This window comes from Myotis brandtii, unplaced genomic scaffold (assembly GCF_000412655.1).
Source record: "Myotis brandtii unplaced genomic scaffold, ASM41265v1 scaffold1102, whole genome shotgun sequence".
NCBI classification, from domain to species: domain Eukaryota; kingdom Metazoa; phylum Chordata; class Mammalia; order Chiroptera; family Vespertilionidae; genus Myotis; species Myotis brandtii.
The window spans coordinates 888,093-913,900 of NW_005353757.1; the positions used below are offsets into that span (position 1 = coordinate 888,093).

The 25,808-nt window shown below is 44.1% G+C and overlaps 1 protein-coding gene across 2 annotated transcripts in view; it reads right to left on the minus strand.

The window, feature by feature from the left end:
* Nucleotides 1-25,808, minus strand: part of RGS20 (regulator of G-protein signaling 20) — a 49,953-nt gene that overhangs the window by 17,440 nt on the left and 6,705 nt on the right. Inside the window, exon 3 of one of the 2 annotated variants that reach the window (XM_005857311.2) lies at nt 17,305-17,614. The exons of the other annotated variant lie outside the window; for it this stretch is intronic. Within the exon in view, the coding sequence (XP_005857373.1) occupies nt 17,305-17,614 (310 nt within the window). The remainder of the gene's footprint in view (nt 1-17,304; nt 17,615-25,808) is intronic. 2 annotated transcript variants of the gene reach the window in all.

Here is a 25,808-nt window from a genome sequence, read left to right on the forward strand (position 1 = left end):
CATGACCTCCTGATTCATAGGTGGACACTCAACCACTGAGCCATGCTAGTGGGGTTATTGTAATAACTTTGTATGGTGGTGACAGAAGGTTACTAGATAACGTGATGATGACTTTGTATGCTATATAAACATCAAATTACTATGTTGTATACCTGAAACTAATATAATATTGTATGTCAACTATAATAACTATTTAAATTAACATGGTGGAGGATGGAAGTCCTGGGGAAGCCGCCTGGTCCTGAGGCCCACTGATATATTCCAATCTTCACTAGCTGCGAAACCTTGAAGAAGTTACCCAATTGAACTGTGACCTCCTGGTTCATAGGTTAACGCTCAACCACTGAGCCACGCTGGCCGGACTGGGTTTGTTTTTCTAGTCCAGCATTGGGTTTATTTCTTCCTCGTATTACCTATTCTAATATGCTATTGGACTTTGTTTTAATTATTATAGTTTGATTATATATTTTTACATTAGGTAAGTAGAGTTCCTTTCGTGAATTAGAAAAAAAAATGGTTTTGGCTGTCCTTGTCTAGTTTTTCTTCTATTTGAATTTTGGAATCAGTTTGTCAAGGTCCAAAAAATACTACGTTGGGATTTTGATTAGGACACATTGAATTTATAGATTTATGTATGACAAATGTCATCTGTTTTAGTACCTGCCAAATCAGGGGTGACTCCACTGGATTAGCTCTTTTAATTATACTGAGATGTAAGTTCCAGGACAGCAAGAGGGCCTGTCAGAGTGTTTACTGTCCCTTCACCCACAGCCAGAACAATGCTCACAACACCTGTCCACAAAACCTGTCCAAAGAGCCCAGCCTCTGAGCAGTTTGCACCCTTGAACTGGTGTAGCTCACTTGGCCAAAGGTGGAGGCAGAGACATTTGCCTAACTCACAGCTGGGAGACAGGCCCCCTTTGATGCCTCAGGGGACAAGCTTGGGCTCCTCTGGACATCACATTCTCACAACTTCTGCAGCATTGCAGTGGGACACAGACTGACCTGCTTTCACTTCATTGAGGACACAGAGGGGCAGGGCCAAGCCCCACAATCTCCAAAGAGGTTCTGAGCAAAATTCTGAGTTTTCAAAAACTTCTGTTTTGGGGTTTTATTGTCTGAATAATTTGGGGGCTATTTTAAGAAAAAGCTAGTTCATTGTTCTAGTAGGGGAAGTCAACTGAAAGCTTAATGATAACAATGGGCTTTTTAGAATTAAAATTACTTCCAGATGGATGTTCACACACGTCTTTACCCTTTAAAAACTACTTAAGTATGTTACCATCTGTCTTAGAGGGACTTTGAGTGGAAATCTTTACTCTTTTGTTTATATAGCTGTCGCCAAGTTTGTAACATAAGCTACCAAAGATTTTAAGACTATAATAGTAATGTCTTTCTGTTCTCTTCTGCTGTTACTGAATGAACATATTGCAAAATAGCAAAAGGGAGTGAATGGCTAGGCTTTTTCAGGGAAATGACAGTTTGACTTTAGACATGAATTTTTCCATGTTGCAAACATTTTGCCCTGTTTTTCCCCCCTATAATTTGTAACCCAATTTTTACAAGTGCCTTTTAGTTTGACTTTAGACATGAATTTTTCCATGTTACAAACATTTTTGCCCTGTTTTCCCCGCCCCTATAATTTGTAACCCAATTTTTACAAGTGCCTTTGGGAAATATTAGAAGGAAAGAGTCTGACCTGAAGGAAATTAATAAATTATGCATGTTTTGACTTGTTCTTTCTTAATACCAATCAACACTCAGGAGCATTTTGCAACTATGCTGGAAATCTTTATCAGGGGATTTCCTTAGGCCAGAAGACCATGGGAATTTCTCAGGATTATGGCAGATATGTGAATTCCCAAGGACAACTTAGCCCAGGGGCACCTCGGAAAGTACTAAAATCTTGTCTGTGGTGCTGCTTTAGTGAATCTCCAGTCGATAAAAATGTGTCAGGCAGTCATTAGCGGTTTGCATGAGGCGCCCTGCCAGCTTTTTACTGTTTCACAGCTAGGAATAGGCTCTCTAGCAAGAATTTCTGAGCAATCATTATAAATTATAGGGGGGGAAAAAACCAGGCCAAAATATTTGCAACATGGAAAAATTCATCCCTAAAATCGAACTACCATTTCCCTGAATAAGCCTACCCATTCACTCCCTTTTTCTATTTTGGGAAGCAGCATTACTATCCATCCAGCTATCTAAGAAAGCCTGAAGTTACCCCCACTTCCTCCCACTGCCACCTCATGGCAAACCATGTGAAGACTATCTGCCTGGATGTCTTTCATGCCTATCCCCTGTCCTTTCTCCAGGGCCTTGAGTCATGGAGGAAGTCTCTGTATCATCGCTCTGCCTCAGATTCCTAGAAAAAGGTTAACATTTTGGAAGGAACTCTGAGAGAGTTTTGAAACCTACATAAATCTAGAGCCTAGAGGGTATCATGTATTATGTATGCTTCACGGTGACCCTAAGAGTGTGAACTGAAATTTTGAGTTAATTTAAATGCTCTACAAATCCACACTTTCATAAAAGTGCCTGAAGTAAGGTTGGAAGCAATAGAGCATTAAAAATTAAATCAGTTTCCTCTTTGATTCTGAAGTGACCCAGGGAACTTATCCACCCAAGGGAGGAAAGGATAAAGCCCCTGCTGTGCTCCCCTAATCACCACCACATTTCTAGGTAAACTCTGAATACGCTTCAATACTAGGACAAGGGTCTGGGAACATCTGATATCCTTAGATGCATTTAGGCAGTTTCCTCAACCTAGAACAATTCTCCAAATTAACAATGCAGAGGCGAAATGCAATATTACCACTACCACCACCACCACCATCGCTGCTCTTCAGGTCAGCTAGAGGGAGGCAGGAGGCCCTGATGGTGCAAGGGGAGGGGTATGTCAGGAGGCATTCCAGCCATAAAGAGGGATGGGGCTCCAAGGGCTGGCCTGGAGTGGATACTGTCAACATCTTTTGGCAAGCAGAGGCTCCGGTATAAGAACACCTGTGACCTTTGCAGCATGTGCTCAAACATACCTTGTACCTAGCAACCACGTTGGAAATGAGTGACCTATCCAATGTTCACAACAGCCTTTACAGAATAATGTTCTCAGCAAAAGTAAAAGTGAGCTGGTCATGCAGACATGGTGTCCCTCTAATGGGACAGAGTAGGAAGTGCCAGTGCCACCCATGAGGTGGTCTGGTCAAGTCACTGAACCTAAGTCCATTCGAGCTATTGAATCTAACAGCTTGTTTGCAGGAACTTAGGGAATAGAGGAACACGTTAGCCTCCAGAGGAAGAAGCAAATGAATTCAGCATGTAGGACAATCCCCAGGGCAAGGCATCTTGTTTCTTTTCACAAGTTAGTGCATGAAAAAGAAGATGCAAAGTGGGAGAAGCAGTGATATAAAGAGACTACAAAGAAAGAATGTGATATGGCTCATGTGATGGAGTAAATTGTGTCCCACCCAATTCATATGTTGAAGTGCTAAGCCCCAAACTTTGGAATGTGACCATAGTTGGATAGGATCTTTCAACAGGTGATTAAGTTAAAATAAGGTCATAAGGGTGGGGTCATAATCCGATCTGATTGGAAATTTGGATTCACAAAGACACCAGGGATATACATGCACAGAAGGAAGGCCATGTGAGGACACAGTGAGAAGACAGCTATTAATAAGCTAAGGAGAGAGGCCTCAAAAGAAAGCAAACCTACTGACACCTTGATCTTGAACTTCTAGCTTCCAGACTGTGAGAGAATAAAATTTATGTTGTTTAAGCCACTCAGTCTGTGGTATTTTGTTATAGCAAACCTAGGAAACTAATATAGTTAAATATTAGATGATGCTGGAATATTGTAAATTTGGTTGGACATCACAAAGGTATTGCAGTTATTATAGGGATATTATATTATAGGGATATTATATACTTTAATTTTTAAATTGATTTTTAGAGAGAGAGGAAGGAGAGGGAGAGAGAGAGAAACATTGATGTGAGAGCCAAATATTGATGGGCTGCCTCCTGCATGCTCCCTCCTGGGGATTGAGCCCACAACCCAGCCATGTGCCCTGACAGGGAATTTCAACCTGCAACATTTCAGTGCACCGGACAGTGCCCAACCAACTGAACCACACCAGCGAGGGCTATGGATATTATATTTTTTAAGTGTGCTTATCATAAGGTTATGTTTCTTAAATGTAACATTCATTTTTACATTAACTGTCTCTAATGAGTGACATCTGTGATGATGCTTCCTATCATTACCTCTAAAATATTAGCTGGAACTACAGAAACTCTTATGGGCAAGGCATCCTTATTTGATCACAAATCGGAGTAGAAACTCACCCAATGCTGCAGAAGCCCCCTTCCACTCTGGTCCAATCTACTGGGGTTCTACTAACCCATTCTGTTAGTGTTGGGAACAAGATATTTGTGGGTTGAAGAACTTCTTTTCCACCAATTGCAGCAGATGGGTCATGAAATATGTTTATGCAAATTAAGGATAATAAAAATGTACAATGTGTTCATAAGTAACTAACTAGCCTTTTCTACTCCTTAGAGATCTGTCTGGGCAAATTTCCCCTCTACATCTCTCTCTCTCTCTCTCTCTCTCTTTTTTTTTTTTTACAAATTCTACTTTCTTTTCTCCATAGAAAATTCTCCATGATCCCTTAATAGATAATAGCATTGGCTCCTCAAACTTTGCCTTATGTCCATCATTAGTTAGAATTTTTCATCCCATGATAATGATCCTGTTATAAATGATATAAAATAGCAAGCTCCCATCCTATTCAAAGCTTTTAGGCTGTAATCTGAATCCCTGAAAGCCTCTAGCATCTGAGCTCTCTTACATAAAAACCTCTGTGCATATGATTTCCTTCTGGCCCTTCTTCATTAGCATTTTGGGGGTTTGTAGACTGTCATTACGTTTGCCTGTTAGTATGAAAAACTGGATGTTGAAATGGTAGAAAACAAAAGGAACGTTAAATTAGATAGTTGGTATGGCAAACAGATTCCTCAAAAAAAAACTGAAAATAGAGCTACCATATGACCCAGTAATTCCTCTCTTGGGTATATTGCTCCTATAAGAACCAAAAAAAACTCAAAAACATGTTTTTACAAAGATATATGCACCCCCATGTTCATTGCAGAATCATACACAGTGGCCAAGACATGGAGAGAATCAAGGTGCCCTTTGATACAGGACTGGATAAAGAAGTTGTGGTACATATACACAATGGAATACTATTCAGCCTTAAGAAAAGATGAAATACTGCCATTTGAGACAACCTTGAGAATATTATGCTAAGTTAAACAAATCAGGCAGAACAAGCTAAGAACCATATGATTTCACTCATATGTGGGAGATAAGGCTGAAATTTGTGGACATAAACAGCAGGGTGGTGGTTGCCAGAGGGAAGGAGGGAAGGAGGTGGGGGATGAAGGGAGCCTAAAACTGGTGATGGAAGAAGATTTGACCTTGGGTGGTGGGCGCACAGTGCAATATATAGAGCTTGTAGCATAGAAATCCACACCTGAAACCTATGTGATCCTAGTAACCAATGTCATCCTAGTAGATTTAATTTAAACATTAAAAATTGCCCTAACCGGTTTGGCTCAGTGGATAGAGCATCAGCCTGCGGACTCAAGGGTCCCAGGTTTGATTCCGGTCAAGGGCATGTACCTTGGTTGCGGGCACATCCCCAGTAGGGGGTGTGCAGGAGGCAGCTGATAAATGTTTCTAACTCTCTATTCCTCTCCCTTCCTCTCTGTAAAAAATCAATAAAATATTATATTTAAAAAAAACCATTAAAATAAAAAGAAAAAAAAAACACACCCTCTGTGACTAGAATAATAGTAAGCCCATATTGTACACAGCATGGCAGCATGCAGCATGTTGGGGTGGGGGTTGGGTAGGGTAAAATTAAAATTTTTAAAGTTACTAGTAAAAACATTTTTTTTTAAATAAAGGAAGTAGCCCTGGCTGGTTTAGGCTCAGTGGATAGAGCGTCAGCCTGCGGACTGAAGGGCCTCAGGTTCGATTCCAATCAAGGGCACATGCCGGAGTTGCAGGCTGGATCCCCAGTAGGGGGCATGCAGGGGGCAGTCGATCAATGATTCTCTCTCATCATTGATGTTTCTATCTCTCTCTTCCCTCTCTCCTTTCCTCTCTGAAATCAATAATAATATATTTTTAAAAAATAATAAAGGAAGTAATATTTGAAAAAAAGGAAAAAATTAGATACTTGGATTTTGTCTTCCATAGTAAATTGTCTTTAATTAGATTATTGGTTTGTCTTTTTTTCTTGGGAGTACACTATTTCTCTAAGAAATCACATGGTTATTGGTTGAACTTTATACTTACTTTCATATAGATTGCTCCCTATAAGAACCTAGTAAAACGCCACACTTATATTTAGGTTCTAGTTGAAAGGTAGGAAAAGATTATCTGTAAAAGACTAGAGAGTAAGTAGCCATTGCAGGCCATATGGTCTCTATTGCAACTACTCAACTCTGCCTCTATTAGTGCAAAAGCAGTCACAGACATCATGAGAATGAGTGAGTGTGGCTGGGTTCCACTGAAACTTAATGGACACTGAAATTTTAGTTTTGTAAAATGATCCTGCATCATGAAATACTATTCTTTTTAAAACTTCCCACCCAACAATTTAAAAATATAAAACTTGAGCTTCTGTGTTGGTGAACATATCCAGGTGCTGGGAGGATGGAGCCCCCAGAGATGGCATGGGAGCTCCTTGTCCCTCCCCCAGACCTTGCCCCATGTATGGCTTCCTTTGTCTGTTCCTGAGGCACTAATGCATCCCACTCCCCCTACACACACACACACACACACACACACACACACACACACACTCCAGGCAAGAATGGTGAATCCTGCCAGCAGACTGCCTGCCTTTGGATTCAAACTGCAGCTCTTCCCTGCGTCCCCAGCCTGCTTGCTAACCTCATCAAGATTTTGGACTTGCCAAGTTTCCACAATTGTGTGAGCCAATTCCTCAAAATAAATCCCTGTCTCTATAAATAAAATAAATAAATAAAAATGTTTAAAAATGTGAAAACTATTCTTAGTGCTCAGGCCATATAAAAACAGGCCGTGGTCTGGATTTGGCTCATGTGCCTTAGTTTGCTGATGTCTGTAATAAATACATAGAACATTTTAGTAGATTATTTACAGTTTTAGTAAAGGAAGTGCACCTTCTAAGGTGGTAGTAATATCCCATTGATTATACTAAAGAATTTCCCACCGCACCTCATGAATATTTAGTATACCACCGTGTAGCAAGCTGCATCTCAGAAATACATAATCTAACAAATTCACATTTCTGCCTCTAGCCCAGGCCAAGCCCTTCGTTTCAAAACACATCAGTCCAATTGCCTTCTTGCTGCCACAACTGGAGCTCTCGTGGACATCTCAGACCTTAGAGTCTAAAATAGACTCTAGATCTAGTCTCCTCTCCTTCCCCTTTTGTTTCTTCTCCAGTCATCTCCAAGTGTATACACAGTGCCCACATCCTCGGAGTCACTCTGATTCCTCTCTCTGCATCTTACTCATTAGCAAGCTTGCCAGATCTCCAGAGTGGACGCTGTCGTGCCTGCTCACTTCTCTCCAACTCCACTGCCCCTCCAGGTCAGTTTGACACCTTGCCTGGGCTGCTACAATGAGCCCCCAATCCACCCCCTTCTGCTCTACCCCCCACCGATTTTCCGCTATAGTGGCAGCCTTGAGCAGTTGCAATAGAGACCATATGTCCCACAAACTAAAATAGTTAGTGATTTAAAATAGAACCCAGATTCTGTTAGTCCACTGTGGCCTTCAGTGGCAATCCATGACACCAGAATAACATTTACTTTTTTTTCCCCCTTAACATTTACTTTTTACCAGAGCCTTCTTTCTCCAGTTTTTCTTTTTTTAAATATATTTTATTGATTTTTTACAGAGAGGAAGGGAGAGAGATAGAGAGTTAGAAACATCGATGAGAGAGAAACATCGATCAGCTGCCTCCTGCACACCTCCTACGGGGGATGTGCCCGCAACCCAGGTACATGCCCTTGACCGGAATCGAACCTGGGACCTTTCAGTCCGCAGGCCGATGCTCTATCCACTGAGCCAAACCGGTTTTGGCTTTTCTCCAGTTTTTCAACTAATGCTCAGTCTCCCCTTTGTCTACATGGGCAGACGTAGTAGTACTCACACCTTACTCAGATTTAACTTGTGAGATTATTCTGTGGAGTAGATTTCAAGATTCCATTTTATCTACATCAGAGGTTGTGTGATGTGCCCAATGTCTCAAAGTATGCCCCCCAACAGACCTGAATCTGCCCAGGCTGGGATCCATCCACCACCCTTGCTCTTAACACCACAGCTGTGCACAGGCCATGACTAGGCAGATTTGGGTTATTTTTGGATGCCCATCAGGGGGAATGTCTCTGCAGTCCTTTTCCCAGCAGGGCTGCTGCTAATTAAAATGGACTAATAAAAACTCCAGTGCATCACCTTGCTTCCGCACTGCCTTAGCGTTCCCAAGACAGGCCTCTGGGGGCTAAGCTGATGGGATGTTTTTGTCTGCTTGTTCCTAGGGTGTGTGTGAGAGAATTTTTGTTCCTCAAGGTTTGGGTTTTCTACAGTTTGTGCCAAAATATCTACTACATTTTAAGACCCCATCCCCCTCAGCATGAAGTATTAAATAGCTAGATTAAACAGCTAGATATGTTGAACAAACAGACCTAAAATTAAAATTTTTTTTTAAAGAATTGACATGTTTAATGGTTTTACATTTTGGGCTATCTATAGGGAATTATATCTATTTGATAATTGCTCTCTATCTTTCTCTCTCTCACTCATTAATTCTCACCCAAGGATACTTTTTCCCATTGATTTTTAAAGAGAGTGGAAGGGGAAGGGAGAGACAGATAGAGAAACATCAATTTAAGAAGCACATGGATACGCGGCCCCGACTGGGCTGGTGGATTGAGACTGCAACCATGGTACACCCCCTTGACTGGAATCAATCCCTTGACCTTTTGGTCTGCAGGCCAATGAGAAAAAACAGCCCAATTGGCATGGCTCAGTGGTTGAGCATCGACCTAGGAACTAGAAGGTCATGGTTTGATTCCCAGGTAGGGCATATGCCTAGGTTGCTGCTCAATCCTTAGTAGGGGGTGTACAGGAGGCAGCTGATCAATGATTCTCTCTCATCATTGATATTTCATCTCTCTCCTCCTCTCCCTTTCTCTGTGAAATCAATAAAAATATTTTAAAAAGAGAGAAAACAGGTAAGAAGCAATATCTGAAGAGATATTGAGTGAAAAATTTCCATAATGATGAAAGATATCAGTCCACAGACATAAGAAACTCAGCGAATAGAAAGAAGGTAAAATATAAAACCACACCTAGCCACATTATATTCAAATTGTGGCAAGCCAAAAACCAAGAGAAAAAATTTAAATCAAATTGTGGCAAGCCAAAAACAAAGGGAAAAAATTTTAAATCAGCCAGATGAAAAAGACATGTTACTTTCAGAGAAGCATGACATTCTATAGAAACTATAGAAGTCAGAAGATAATGCAATGAGAGTGTACAGTCAAGGCACAGATTGGGATTTGCAACACAAATATACACACACACACACATGCATACAGATTTTGGATAACAACTTATATCCCAAATGTATAAAGAACTCTTATAAATCAATAAGAAGACAGACAACACAATGGGGAAATGGGCCAAAGAAATGTAGGGGCAGTTTATAATAGGAGATATACAAATGGCCAAAAAAAGGTGCTCAGCATCATTAGTAAGCATTAGAAATAAAAATTAGCCCTAACTGGTTTGGCTCAGTTGATAGAGTGTCGGACTGTGGACTGAAGGGTCCCAGGTTTGATTCCAGTCAAGGGCATGTACCTTGGTTGCGGGCACATCCCCAGAAGGAGGTGTGCAGGAGGCGGCTGATCAATGTTTCTCTCTCATCGATGTTTCTAACTCTCTATCTCTCTCCCTTCCTCTCTGTAAAAAATCAATAAAATATATTTAAAAAAAGAAATAAAAATTAAAGCCACAATGATGTACCTTTACACAGACAAGAGAATGACCAAAACTAAATGAATTGACAATTCTAAATGCTGATGAGGATATGAAGATTTTATATATATATATAAATTTAATCTTGGTTCCAAGGAGCATAAAAACAGTCTGAGAAACTGACTATATCTAATAAAGATAAACATATACTGAATTTGTTATTCAGTAATTTTACTCCTGTGAATCCAATGGAAATAAGGGCGTATGTTTATCAAAAGACATGAATAAGACTGTTTATATTAGCATTATTTATAGTAGCCCACACTGGAAACAATTCAAATGTCCTTCGGTAGTGCAGTGGATAAATGAACGGTGTGTATTCACACAAGGGAACACTGGACAGCGTTGAAAATCACAATACATGCAACAACAGTGAGTAATCTCAAAAGCATAATGCTGAGCTCAAGAACCCAATGCAAAGAATATGTACTGTATAATTCCATAACAGGTTCAAAAACAGGCCCAACTGAAATATGGTTTGAGAACTTATAAGAAGAGTTACCTGTGGGAGGAAGCAGGAAGGGGATCTTATGGATATGGACTAACCATATCCTGTATCTGGTTCTAGAGCAGTGGTGTGTGATCCTGTGGCCCCTCCCCTCCAACCCTTGGGAAACATATGGCAAAGTCTGGAGACATTTTTGGTTGTCACATCTAGGGAGGGGTGCTACTGGCATCTAGTGGGTAGAAGATAGGGATTCTGCTAAACGTCCTACAGTGCACAGGACAGTCCCCACAACAAGGAGATAGTCAATCCAAACATGTCAATAAATCTGAGGTTGAGAAATCCTGATCTAAAGGATGGTTACATAGGGTTTACTTATGTAAAGTTTATTAATCTGTACACTTTACTCTAAGTTAAAACTCCAATAAGCAAAGTCAAAAGCAATTCAGAATAAAAAACACCTACAGCTCCTCACTGAAATTTAGCAAACTTGTGTAGAAACTTCATTTCAGTTTTATGATACTCTAATTTATTAACCAGTCCCAATGATCTGAATTTTCCAGGAATTACATTGTCAGGAAGAACAAAACTCTTTATGTATAGCCCCCATTAAATGCAAAGAGGTATCTATGCCTTTATCTATAGCAGAAGATATATAAATTACTATCTAGTTATCACTAGAAACACAAAAAGGCATATGTTAAAGTCCACACATCGGGGATTCTCTTGGGGCCATCAGAGGGTAAATAGAGAAAAATATACATGTACCTTTAAACAGTAGTTTAATCTTGGTTCCAAGGATAATAACTTCTTACCATTAATTAGCAACAAATTAAGAAATATATTCCCTTAAATCGCATTATTGCCCCACCCTGAGAAATAAAAGTCTTACAAAGGGTGGGGTGAGGCAGAGGTTGCACCATTCTTTCCATTGTCTTGCATAAATGGAGCAACCATATAAGACTATGTTGATTTAGCCATACAGCCCTAGGAGGGTTAGAAGTGCTGGGTGTTGTAGCCTTAGAACAGCAGTACAAACTACAAGCTCTTGAGCAAATACTGTTCATTTAGTGTCAGAGGTGAAAGAGGCACAATTGGAGACAAACCAGAGAACAAGGTATTCTCCTCTAGTTCACTAGCTGTACTAGGTGTATGCTGTTCAACTCAGGACCTTGTGAAGTCGAACTGCTGGGTAATTTTGCATGAGATGTCGTTGTCAAACATTAAAATACTTAAGTACTTAAAAAGGATTTTACAATTCAGAGTAAAATTAAATATTAAGTAGATAATGAGCATTCCAAAACCAGAAAGTTTAACTGGCTTTAATAAGCATTGAGATAACTCAAGTAAAATATCACAGCTGGGCAACAGAGCGTATTACTCATATTTCACAAATGATTTCCCAATGCAAACAGCTAGAATCTAATCAACTGGATTAGAATCAAGGTAAGTTGTTCTATGCATGCATAATCATGTAATATTATCTTCAGCACTCAGTCACATCCAACTTTATTGTAAATGGCTGCTGCAAAAGCCCACTCAATCATACTATGAACTGACTCACCCCATGCAGTGTTGTCCAAACTCTTGAGCTGCTCAAGGTAACATTCCGGAACCATCTCAGATAGTGCCGGGTAGTCAGTGACTCACACTTATTGTACTAAATGCTAAGCTCTGACTCAGAGTCAACCCTATTAGTTGCTGACTGACACTGTATGTATTTGAAAAGAAGCTCACATTGTGAGTCACCTGGTAGTGCACTGAAAACCAATCCACAATATTCCCAACTGGACAGTGATTCACATTATAATCATTTTGGGGCCTGACTTAACACACATAATTTCAAAACTCCATTCTGCTGAACTGGCTTGGGAGCATGCTAGAAAGTCACTCCCCATTTAATGCCCTGCATTTCTGTCTAGGAACATGTGGTGGGTATACAGAGATACAAAGTCAAGGATAAGACATCCAGTTTATGCACTAAAGAAAAATCAAGGTTTCCTGCTTCAAGGATGCAGGCACAGTTCCTAGAAATGCCTTTTCTGGAAGACACCATTCCTATAAATAACTTTGCAAAACCACATACTCACTTGAAAGGCTCTGCCATGGAATTCCTGAACTGCTCATGTGAGGGCTTGGACCTTTAAGCCACTGCATCTGTCTGTGTTAGGTGAATGTCACTGCCACATGCAGGAATGAAAGAACACTAGGATTAAAGAAACTGCTATTCAAGTGCTTGGAATGAAACCAGTAACCAGGTTGTTGCTCTAAAATAAGAAAGTTTTTTTCATGTTCACTCTTGCTTGTCCACAAAATCTGGAATAATAAAATCTCCTTCTTTATAATTTTGAAGACCTTTCCTAAAAAGCTTTTTACAGGAAAGACCTTCTAAGCCAGTAGGAAGGAGATTTTAAAATTTTAAGAAAAGCTCAAAAAAAATTTTTTAAATGTAAAACTGTTACAAGGGATTAATAGAATATGCAACCAAATGTATATTCCAGTGAGACCTTAAATTCTAACGCTGGCTCTGCCTCTAGCTTGACCTTAGCTTACCTTAGGCAAGTCATGCGGTCACATCTTCTGCTGTGAGGGACCATGAGGAAGCTGTGGGACAACAGTAGCCACATCACTGCCTGGTCTCACTTATGTTGGAGATAACATATGTTTGTATATTTTCCCTTATATAATACCTCTGATTTCCTATTTGCTAAAAGTTCATCAGTTTTGTAGGAAATCATCAGTGTGGTGCTGAAGAGCCCTGGGGAGTGACTCAGAAGACCTAATTCTAATGCTGTTTCAGCCCCCATTTAGCTGGAAATCTCTGGCCTGGGCCCTTGACCTTTCTGAATGTTTCCTCATGTGTAAAGTGAAGGAGGTGAAATTAGTAACCTGACTTTTATCATTCGGTATTCTTTTTTTTAAAATATAGTTTTAGTGATTGCAGAGAGGAAGGGAGAGGGAAAGAGAGATGGAAACATCAATGATTGGCTGCCTCAGATTGAGGATCCAGCCTGCAACCCAGGAATGTGCCCTGACCTGGAATCGAACCATGACCTCCTGGTTAATAGGTCTATGCTCAACCACTGAGCCATGCAGGCCAGGCGGTATTCTTGATAACAAGGGCATTTTGGCTAAAATGTTTGAAATGATCTTAGAGATATACCTAGCTCCGAAGGTACAATATTTTCATGTAGATGTTGGGTTTTGGTATAGACCATGTCCTAATGTGTATTTTTTATGCATATCTGTTTTTACAAAGTGAAATATATTCAAGGTTAGAGATAATTTTCTTAAAATGATGTTTAAACCTTATATGGAAATATTTCATAATTATTTAAAAGAAAAGGTTCCAGAAGATGTAGAAATGCATTGTTTTTAAATTTAGATTCTGACATAGAAAGTATTTACTGTTTTGTCTAATTTTCATGATGGACATCCACTTCATTATATGCATGTTCCCCTTCTCATTTTTATATTTTGAAGTTTACTTGGCTAATTTAGCATCAACATAATAATAGTAATAAAAGCTTGTGTTTGGTATATACCAGAATTCTACTATATTAATTTACTGAATTCTGGCAGCTACCCTATGAGGTAGGAACTTTTATTATCCCCAGTTTGCTGATGACAAAACTAAGGCATCTAGAGGTTAAGTAACTTGCCTAAGGTCACACAGCTAGGCTGGAATTTGAAACCAATCACACAGCCAGGACTCTTACCCATTAGGTAGTATTGCCTCTCATATGAGTTGCTGATATGTGACACCAAAGATGCCACTTAATGAACAGAAGATAAACAGGATGAAGCCCCGTATAAAATTAGGCTATGAGCAAAAAGTAAGACTTTACAGAGTCATTTTATTACACGCGTCCTTACCAAGTCCTGGGAGGGATTCAGGCTCTTTTGTGAACGCGGACGGTTGTTTAGTTAATTCCACAATCTGGAACCCCTAGAAGTGAAATGAAGGCCCCATGTACGACTGTGCCCCCAGGAGGAGGGCTGACCACAGGACGGCGACTGGAAAATGGTGCAGGAGCTCCCTGCTCGCCACACTCGCCCGGCAGTGCTAAGTCTCAGTGGGCAAGTAACTGCTTCTGCTACCCAGTGGGCGAGAGGAGGTGGACAAAGAGCAATTGGCCTCCGCCCGATGCTGAGAAGCAAAGGATGTGAGGAGACGCTCTCTTTCTCCCTGATAGAAACTGTATTCGCGGTCACTCCTCCAGCCAGTGGGTCGCAGGTGGTGCGGCTGCGGTAGCAGCACCCCGGGATCCCAGGCAACGCCTCCTCTCCTAGCTGCGGGCATTCCTCTCCTCCGCGCCCCGCCCGCCGCTGGGGTAGCTCGCGGGTCCTGGCTACTCGCCTGGGTTCTCCTCCCGACACGCGCGCCGCCTCCCGCGAGGCCCTTTCCCCGCCCACTCCCCCAAACGCGGGGGGATGGCGGGCACCCAGACCTCCCCCGGCAAACGCCCACCCCGCCGGGCGCACCGCCTCTTCCCAGGCCCCTCCCCCTGCAATAGTGGCAGGGAAGTCAGCGCCCACCGACCCCCAGAAGCCCACCTTCCTCCCAGAGCGCCACTTTTCCTTAGGTCCCTCTCTCCCCCACCACCCCTTCCAGTCTCCAAGCCTGGACACCCAGGCTCGTTCCAACTTCCTAAGAGCAACTCCAAGAGTCAGTTACCCGAGTTTGTTCAAGAAATACACCCGCGACACCCGCTCCTAAAACGCCTAGGCGCGGGTTCAAGAGCGTCAATGCGGACCCCGAGTCACACCCACCCGGGTCCGTGTGCGGGGGCCCTTTCCTGGCTCTGCTCCTCGGGTTGCGCTTCCCCTAAAGGGAGGTTCTGCGATTCAGGGAGTGTCTCCTCTTCCCTTCCACCTGCGCTCAACCAGCCCGCCTCCGGCTCCCGGCCCCTTCCCAGTCCTCGCTGTCCGGGGAGAACGCCCACGTTTCCACCCGCCTGGAGTTTCCTAAAGACACTGCGGGTGCCCATATGCATTTAGGCCTCAAGGGCCAGGCGCCGCGCCCCGCACCCACTCACTGACCCCAGGCCATAAGAGGCTGAAAACGGCTTACGCCCAGGCAGACCCGATGGAACTTGATTCGGGTGGCTAGACTTCCCCCCTCGAGACACCGGCACACCCTAAAGCCACACACCTCCCCAATACGCGCTGACTATTGAGCCCGGCTGTACCCGCGGAGTAGGCGACCGACCCGCACCCGCTCGCGCCATGTGGCCAGGCTGAGCGCTCCAGGTGTTGGCCCGCGCGCCCGGCTTGGCCAGGGCCACTTCCCGGCCCGAGGTCTTAGGGCGAGCCCGAGAGGTAGACGGGAGGTTTAGGAGGCTGGATACTCACGATTCCACCTTCCGCCTGGAGAGCCCGAGGGGAAGCTCCGGCAGGCTCGCCTCGGTCGGCCGGGCCTATTATTACTACTACTATTATTCTTATTTAAATAATACCAAACGATGTCCTTTCCACGTTCGCGACTGCTCTCTCTGGCTTTCCTCTTCCTCTGGCTCTGGGTCTTTCCTCTCGCCCACTTCTCCCTCCCTCTCCCTCTCTTGGCTCTGCCTCCTTCCCCAGCGGGTAATCCCAGGTCTCACCACCTCCCTCTGGCGGCCGCTCGCTCCGCGGACCGTAGCCTCCGTCCTTTAGCCCGGTATTGGGAAGTGATGAGAGTGTGGGTGCGAAGCAAGGCGGGCGCCGAGGGTATTAGCAGAGTCCCCCTCTGTGATCCCTACGCTTCGGCGCGCAAAGGCCCAGCGAGACCCCAGCGTGCGGGATGCCTGCTCCAACGTTGTGAATGAAGAGGGCAGAGAGAGAGAGGTGCGTGTGCTGGGGATGCGCCGCACTAGGAGGGATTGCTCAGTCCCTGGAAAATCTTGCGGTGGATTGCCCTGCCTCTGGAGGGCAGCCTCCTACCTTCTCCCTTTCCCAGGGTGCTCCTTGGAGCTCTCCATCTCGGTGCAGTCTCTAGCTGTCCCACCCGCGCTGGGAAGGGGTCTCCTCGCCCACTCTCGGCTAGCGGGAGCCAGAGGCCCCACCTATTGTTGGCGGGGGGGGGGGGGCGGGGGAACGACGGCAGGAAGGGCTATCTCCCGGCTCCGGATCCTGCCGAGACCACCCGCAGCCTCCCTCCGTTCCCAGGGGACTCGAGAATCCGGGATAAGGGCGGGGTGGGGGCCAGAGAGCGGAGGAGGAACCTTGTCGCCAGCTCTGCGGGCACGGATCGCCGAGCGTCCCTATAGTCCCCAGGTTGCCCTCGGGAGCGAGATGCAGTTGGGCTGCCGGGGCCGTGCGCCCGAGCTCCAAGGGCTAAACTGAAGCTGGTAGCTGACCTGACACAAATATAGCATCACGTCATTTCCTCCCCGGCCTCTCCAGCCCGCAGCAGCCGGAGGGCAGGGGAGTGGGCTTGCAAGAAGGGGGCGGAGGCCCCTTTGAGGGAGGCTGGGAGGAGGGGGAGGAAAGCGACGCGCAGAGAACCAGAGTTTGAGAAGCAGCCTCAGGAAGGATCAGGGCTTCCTCCCGCTTCCAAGGACCCTGGAAGTAAATGGCCCAGAAAAAAGTAGCTCCGAGGGTTTCCTGAAGGGAGGGGTGTCAGGCGAGTCACCGGCGACTTTTCCTGGAACATGCTTAGCCTGTCTTTGCTTGCTGGCCTGGCCGGAGCCCCTGTTGGACCCTCGTGGAGTGGCTCAGTGGGGGTTAGGAAGGAGCTGGGGATGAGGCCAGGGTTGGGCACGGTGGAGTCATCGGTACTCACGGGCATGGACGAGCGCTGCCCAGCGCTGGCATCCTCTTCCCGGGGCGAGCGTCCCCCTGAGGGTCGGCCAGGCAGTGTCAGAGCTGCCCCGAGCAGGAGCGAGAGGCGGCCCCGCCGCTCCTCGCGCCCTGGAGCGAGTCCAGCGGCTGGCAGGGAGGGAAGCAGGAGAGAGAAGTCTGGGCGCCGCTGGAGAGCCTCAGGAGGGGGTCTCCGGAGCAGGTGAGAGAAGAGCCGCGCGAGGTTGGAGAGCGTGCTAGAAAGGAGGCTGAGCAGCTTCGGGGCAGCGGGTGAATCTGGGATCTGTGCAGGGCCGGAGAAGGGAAGAGCGAGAGGTGGGGGAAGGAAACAAAACCAGCACACCATTACTGATGGGCCCAGCCAAATACAGACTGGAGAAAACGTGCACTGGGTGCCATTTATTACAGCACTAGAGGCCCGTTGCACGAAATTCGTGCAAGGGGCTTGGCCCTCGCAGCCCCGGCTTCGTCTGGAAGGACGACTGGTAGGTCCTTCGGCTGTTCGGTCTAATTAGCATATTAGCTCTTTATTAGATAGGATTACTTTGGGGATGCTAGAGAAGGTTGGCGAGAGCAAAAGGAAAGGTCTTTCCCCTTACTTTCCTTTCCCCACTTTCTTCCCTCTTTCTTCACTTCCCTCTCTCCCTCCTCCCCTCTTTCTAACTCTGCACTATTCAAAGTGTGGTCCTTGGAGCAGCAGCTTCGCTAACAAGGACTTGTTAAAAATGCAGAATCGTTAAAAATGCAGAATCGTGGACTCTACCAGACCTACTGCATCATTAACATTCTCAGAAGGTTCAGTAAATGTGAAATGCAGTGTATGGAAGGGTCTGTGTGCACATCTCTTGATTCTTTAGAATTTGGGTGAAAATCTCCTAGTTCACTTTTGCAACTCTTGCTCTTCTATCTCTCATCCCCTCTCTTTCTCTGTCCTTTGCCGTGTAGAACTCTACCCTCCAGAGGTACAGAGGTGGAATTGGTTACCAATTTCCATTGGGAGAGGTGTCTGGGATTCCAGATCCATCTCATGCTGGAGGGAGAAAGGGCTTGGCTGAACTGACTCTGGTTGTGCTGGGTGGGGTCGGTGGGATGGCAGACCAGACCTGTGTTGGGTCCCTTAGGTGTACACGCTGCAGGTACTCTTCACACACTTTGTGTGTCCATCTTATTCTCCGGAACACAGGCCTTTCCACCTTCCACTTGTTGCTTAGGAGACCTAAGCAGCCAGGGTGAAGATAAGATCCTTACTTTTTTCCCCCTTGGAAAGTAGAGGGAAGCGTTAATTTAGAAGTTAGAAGTCCAGGGTCCTGGGCTCAGACTTGCAACCAACTTGACCAAGGCTCACCTTGGGAAAGTCTCTTTACTCTTTGAGACTATCTGGTTCATTTATAAAGCAAAGGGATTGAACTGGGAGGTTTTTTTTAACATCACCTGCCTTATCTAGGCTCTAATTTTTGAAAAGCTCTCAGGACTTCTTGGTCCACTGACATTTAGTGAAGTTTCAAACCGGAATCTAGCTCAGCCAATCCAAACAGCCTCCTCAAGCAAAACAAAAAGGCACTTTAATCTGATTGTGAAAAGCTGGAGTGGCCCTTGCCAAGAAAAATGGAGGTGGAGGAGGGAAGCAGGGAATAAAAGTGACAGGAAGGCTGGGCTCGCGCGAGGGGACCAGGCGCGCGTGGCGTGGCGAGGGCACAGCGGCCGCTCTCCAGGGTCCTGAAGACGGCTTGGCGCGTTTCCACCGCTCTGCAGTCGCCAAGTCCCCCATGTTTTCTTTCCTTGGTGGAAGTTTTGTGGGGAGCGATTGTCAAGAGAGAGGGAGGAAACCTAGCAACCCATTCTCATTCATGAGGCCCTTTCTGGGAAGCTGCCTAGCGCGTTGGCTGATTTGTCTTTAGTTCGTTTGTATGCGCCCTGGGAGAGATTGGAGCTCGGTTTGCATTTCCGAGTAAGTCCATACTGTTTGATTTCCCCTCATTACTTTTTCCTGGAGAATGAGGTCGTTCTCCTAGTATTTTCATTCTTCTCATCCCCTCCCCCGCTTTCTGGCATGGCACTTTTATTTTAGCGGTTGTTGCTGGGAGCTCCGGAGGCGGGACAAGAGCGATTCCGAAAATGTCTCAGAGCCTGCCTTGGTGCCCAGCGTTCATCTCAGGAGGACAAGGGATTCGCCCCTTTGGCTGGGGTTTGGGGTGGGGGTCAGCTGACCCCAAACGAGCTCGGCTGCTTTGGGGCCGCTGGACCTGGGCGGGTCGCGGCTAACCTGGTGCGCACCTGCGGGGTTTGGGGTGGCGGATGTGAGGGTGGCAGGCCGGCGGCAGTAGCTGTGAGTGCCTCGCCTGAGCGCTGTGCCACGCGGCCTCACTAACCTCAGTGAGGTGGGCATCGGGCGACTCTAAGCCAAGGAAGTTAAGAGAGGATCAGCTCATTCCCCGGCGACTCAGAGCTTGACTGAGCCTTCCCACGACCTTCCTGACCGGCCATCACGCAAGGGCTTGGAGAAAGCAGAAAACGCTGAAAGTGAGCGGCAGGCACACTTCTCCTACACACGCCCGCCTCCACCAAACCTTCCTGGGCCTTTCGCGGGTCCCTGAATTTGCGTCTCCATCTCTGTTTCCAAATGGTTTTGTGAAAATGTGTGAACCTGTATTCTGACTCCTCTCTTCTCCTCTTGCCCCAGCCCTTCTTTCTAAGACATTTGCAAACACCGCCCCCCCCCCCTTCTTCCCATGCTTCATTAGGCATTTTGTTTCGGTCCTGCGCTTCAAGACAGAGACACTAGTGAGGGAGATGGAGGAAATGTCCAGGCAGAATTACAATCCCAGACTCAGTCCCAGAAACCCAAAGCGCGGGCTCCTTTACTCTTCAGGAGACATTCTCCTTTCACCCTTCCCTAGATTGATCTTTCCCCTCGAGATCAGCAGCCTCTCCCCTATTCTGGCTCTAATTAGTGGGGGTGTGACAATCCATTTACTTCTTTTGGCCCTTCTAGCAAGGGCAGAGCTACACCGTATTAATGCAGCCACAAAGTCCTACCTGAGCAAATCTATCTGAGGAAAGACCTTCATCTGCCCTCGATGCTGATCTTTCCTTTCTTTTAGGCCTCTCGATTCTAGATGACAGTCTGAGGATTTCAAAGATATTAGCTACAAAAAAAAAGAAAGAAAGAAAAGAAAAAGGAATCATCTTGGAATCTGTGTCCCTGAAAGCACTGGTGCTTAGGGATCAAATGACTTAGGGAATACTTTATTCTGATGGAATGTTCGCTTCCCTGCTTAATCATGTTGGCTATTGAACCATGCAAAGCAGAAAAATCACAATGCCCCAAATCAATACAAACAAAATCTCATCCCTTGAAAGGCACATTGAAAGTTTTCATTTACTCCTAAATAGTACCATTTCTTAAAGGAAGCATCCTTAATGGAGTACAATGGGCCTCTAATCTAGCATGACTGGTGTCCTTAAAAAAAGGGGGGAAATTTAAACACAGACATGTACATGTGAAAGTGGAGGCAGAGGTCACAGTGGTGCATCTACAGGGGAAGGGATGTCAAAGATTGCCAGCAACACCAAAAGCCAGGAAGAGGCATGGGATAGATTCTCCCTCAAAAGGTATTTGGCGACAAGACTGAAACATGGAAACCCCAACTGAGTGTTCAACCTCCTGACTTGCCCTACAGATTTCAGACTTGCCAGCCTCCAGTATATTCTATTTGTTCTGGTTCTCTGGAGAACCTTGACTAATACACTCTATTATAGGTTTTATCATCTTTTACCTGGACTATTAGGATAGCCTCATAACTGGTACTTCTTCTCCTCCTTTGCCTCATTCTCCCTTGTAGTACAGTCTCAATACTGAAGCCAGACGTAGCCTTCAAAACATAGGTCAGATGATGGCACTCTACAACTTCAAACTTTCTATTGGCTTCTTATTTCAGAGTAAAATCCAAAGTTCTTACACTAGCCCTCAAGGCACTATGTGAATGGTCCCACCCTACCTCTAAGATCTCCTTTTCTATACAGCTATCACTACAATATTGGTTTTCCACTTATTGCCATCTGACATACAATATATTCACTTGTTTATTTGTATAATTTTTTTCATTGCTATATCAATAATGCCTAGAACAGTGCTTGAGCCTAAACAAAATGCTCAATAAATATTTTTTTGGACAAATGAATTAATAAACTCAAATATCATCAGCCATAAAAAGGAATGGAATCCTGATGCATGCTACCACATGAACGAACCTTGAAAACATTATACTAAGTGAAAAAAGCCAGACACAAAAGAACAAATATTGGACCTGTCCAAGGTCCCCAGTTCTATTCCCAATCAAGGCATATGCCTAGGGCTCGATCTCTGGTGCTGATCCATGTTTCTCCCTCTTTCTCTCTCTCTCTTTCTCTCTCTCTTTCTCAAAATCACTGGGGAAAATATCCTCAGGTAAGGATTAACAACAACAAAAATATTTTTTTCAATCAGAAAAAAAGAATAAATATTGTGATTCTATTTATATAAAGTACCAAAATTAGGCAAATTCATACAGGTAGAAGGCTGGGAGGAGAGGACAATGGGGAGTTATTGTTTAATAGATGCAGAATGTTTGAATTAATGAAAAGGTTGTGGAAATAGATGGTGGTGATGGTTATATAATCTTATGACTGTATTTAATGCCACTGAATTATGCACTTAAAAATAGTTAAAATGGTAAATTTATGTTATTTAATATGATACTCAAAACCCTTCAAGGTGTGAGCTTTGCAAAGTTATTACAGTGTTATTGACTATATCCCTATGCTGTACTTTACATCCCCATAGCTTATTTTTTATAACCGAAAGTTTGTACCTCTTATTTCCCTTCACATATTCTCTTTTTAAATATATATAATTGATTTCAGAGAGGAAGGGAAAGGGAGAGAGAGATAGAAACATCAATGATGAGAGATAATCATTGATCAACTGCCTCCTGCATGCACCCTACTGGGGATCAAGCCTGCAACCCAGGCATGTGCCCTTGACTGGAATTGAACCTGGGACCCTTCAGTCCACAGGCCAATGCTCTATCCACTGAGCCAAACCAGCTAGGGCTTCCCCTTTACATTTTCCACTCATTCCTCCACTCCTTCTTCTCTGGCAACCATCAATTTGTCTTCTGTATGTATTAGTATCTTTCTGTGTTGTTTTGTTTATTCATTTGTATTATTTATTAGATTCCATATATGAGTGAAATATACAGTGTTTGTGTTTCTCTGTCTCTCTAGGTCCATCTATATTGTTGCAAATGACAAAGATTTCATTATTTTTTTATTGCTGAGTAATATTCCATTATATAGATGGGATATATAATGGAATATAGATATAGAATTTATATATATTACATCTTCTTTATCCATTCATCTATCAATGGCCACCTACGTTGCTTCCCTATCTTGGCTATTGTAAATAACGCTGCAGTGAGTACAGTGGTGCATATATCTTTTTAAATTAGGGTTTTCTTTTTCTTTGGCTAAATACCCAGATGTAGAATTGCTGGGTCATATGGTAGTTCTATTTTTGTATGTTTGAGGACCTTCAAATCTGTGTTCTTTCTTCTGTAACATTCTGTATCTCCAGAGATCAGGAAGGGGATTATTACAGCAGAGGATAACCCCCAGAGAGAGCTCCAGACACAGCCTGCCTCCCCAAGCATGCACTTAACAACACCCTCATGGTGACTTCCCCAGCTCTCTTAATTAAATCACAGCAGCCTCTTTAAACACTTCCTGCTGTGAGCCTACACAGCGCCTATGTCCACTGAAACCTTTCCCCATTCTGCAGATGGAGTGATCTTTCCAAAAGGCAAATGTGATCATGTTACTTTTCTCCCTCTGTGAATCGGCTCCTTATTTCTCTACAGGACTTAGTATGGCATAAAGACCTTTTCTTGATTTGTTGATCTGCACTCTGTTTACTTACCCACATTTCTCACTATTCCTTTGGACTCAAAGCTCCAATCATATGAAGGTTCATTCAGTTCCTGAAATCCTCTTGCTCATTCTCATTCTAGGCACTTTGTGTAAAACGGCTCCCTCTGCCCAAAGCACACCCCTTTCCCAATCTGCTCCTCCTCTTCTCTCCCAGGGCGACCTGCCACTTAGCCCTCAAGCCTTGGCTGGGCTGCCATTTCCTTCGGCAGCCTTTCCCAAGCTGGCTTAGCTGCCTGCGTGTTTTTTCTTAGCCTAACACTTCCTACACTGTATTGTGGCGTCTGATTCCTCATTAGACTCTAAGCCCTGTGAGTATCAGAACTTTGCCTTATTCAGAACTGTCTCTCAAAAGCCAGAAGCAGTATTGTGACACAGTGTGTACTCAGTTTTTGTTATATGAACGAACTTAGAAAGAACATGATCTGGAGTTGATAATTATTAAAGCTGGGTAATGGATACAGAAGGTTTTATTATGCTACTTTTCTTCACTTTTATGCATATTTGACATTTTCCATAACAAAAAGATTTAAAAATATATTTTTTATTGATTTCAGAGGTGAAGGAAGAGAGAGATAGAAACATCAATGATCAGAGAGCATCATTGATCGGCTACCTCATGCAGGCCCCACACTGGGTATTGAGCCCACAACCTGGGTATGCGCCCTGACCGGGAATCGAACCATGTCCTCCTGGTTCATAGGTCAACGCTCAACCACTGAGCCTTGCTGGCTGGACCATAACAAAAAGACTTTAAATAATACATTATTTTAAACACTGTATCTTATCTCTTCTTAAATTCCAATAGATAAGAAACTGTGAAGCCAAAATAGTGTTTCATAAATGAATATTAAAACATAAATACAGGCTCATTGTATACCCACTGAATATTCCCATATGAATCACGTACACTTAAAAGGGGGCTGCATGTATTTTGGTAAATGGAGTGAACAATGTAAAGATGATAAAATATATATATAAAAAAGAAAGAAACTGTGGGATAGAACCTGCCACAGTCCATGTGCGAGCCTCGTGGGAATGGGGTTTGTAAAATGGGTGTTGAGAGCGGCCTGATGCAAAAGGGAACGTGGGCAGGACTTTCTTGAAGAGCCTGCACTCTATTTGTTCCCATCAGCCCCGGGACGGATCCACCAATTTCATGCTGGTGGGGCACAAAAATAAACAAACAAAATGGCAAGGACAAGGGAAGACATTTTTCTGTCCAAACTGGACAATTTGTGACAGGGCTCAGGATGGCTGCATGGGCTTTGTAGCTTTTCCAGTGGTTCCTAATAAACCGGGCTTTGTGTGAGCCTTGCTGAGGCTGTGCCGGCCCTGTTATTCTAAAGCTTTCTCCCTCTCTGGCCTGGCTGCCCTGTGAACTTGTTAGCAGTCATTGATTTCTTTGAGTTGGACTTGACTGAATTAAATCGCTTTGCTTGGCATTTTAAAAGGGGTGTTTTTCTTGAGGAAGATGGAGTTTGGTACTGCCTTGCAAGTACACATTTAGGGGCCATTCAGGATTCATAACATTAAATTCCTTCAAGGCACAGGAGACATTTGGCTAAAGAAAGATCTTAACAATAACTTTAGCTTAAAGAGGTCATGAGGAAAATTATTATCTTTAAGGTTTCACCCACATGGTGGGAATAAAGCAGGGAAATAATGCATTTCTATCTACTAATCAATTGGCCAATCAATATTGTCTGGGCTCTTCCCATGTGCCCAGTAGGCCTGAGGCCCTGCCTGTAGGTTGAAATTAACTAGGCTAACAACTGTTGTGGGATAAACTGACTGCCAACCAAACACATGGGGTCCAGGGGTTCCCCAGGACAGCAGCGCAGGATGAATGGGAAGCCTGGATCCCTGGGTGCAGATTGACTTTTTTTAAAAAAAAATCCAAAGTATCTGATTAAAAACAACAACAAACGAAATTATATGTGACAGGTATGTATTATGGTCTTGATTTTATAGACGATAAAACCAAACTCAGAGAATTAAACCCAACTTGGATCTGAATTGTAAAAGCAGTTTTTCCGGAGACCATTTGTATCTGGGTACACTGAAAGGAGGTACTTACTGAACTTTTTCGGTTGAAAAAAGATGTTTTCAAGTCATCAGATTTCAGTTAGTTACAATCGAGTTTCAACTTTTTACCAGTTTGAAATCCTGCAGTGCTCAAATTTCCACCAGATGTCACCGTTTACTACCCTATCATTGCCTTCAGTCTTGCTTCTAAAAAGTATAAGGGAGCCCAGCCTGTGTGGCTCCTATGGAGACCTATGAACCAGGAGGTCACAGTTTGATTCCTGGTCAGGACACATCCCTGGGTTTTGGGCTTGATCCCCAGTGTGGGGCATGCAGGAGGCAGCTGATCAATGATTTAATAAAAATATATTTTAAAAAAGTAAAAAGTATTAGTCAGAGAAAGACAAGTATCATATGATCTCGCTCATATGTGGAATCTAAGTAACAAAATGAACTGATGAATGGAGTGGATCCAGAGACATGGAAGCATGG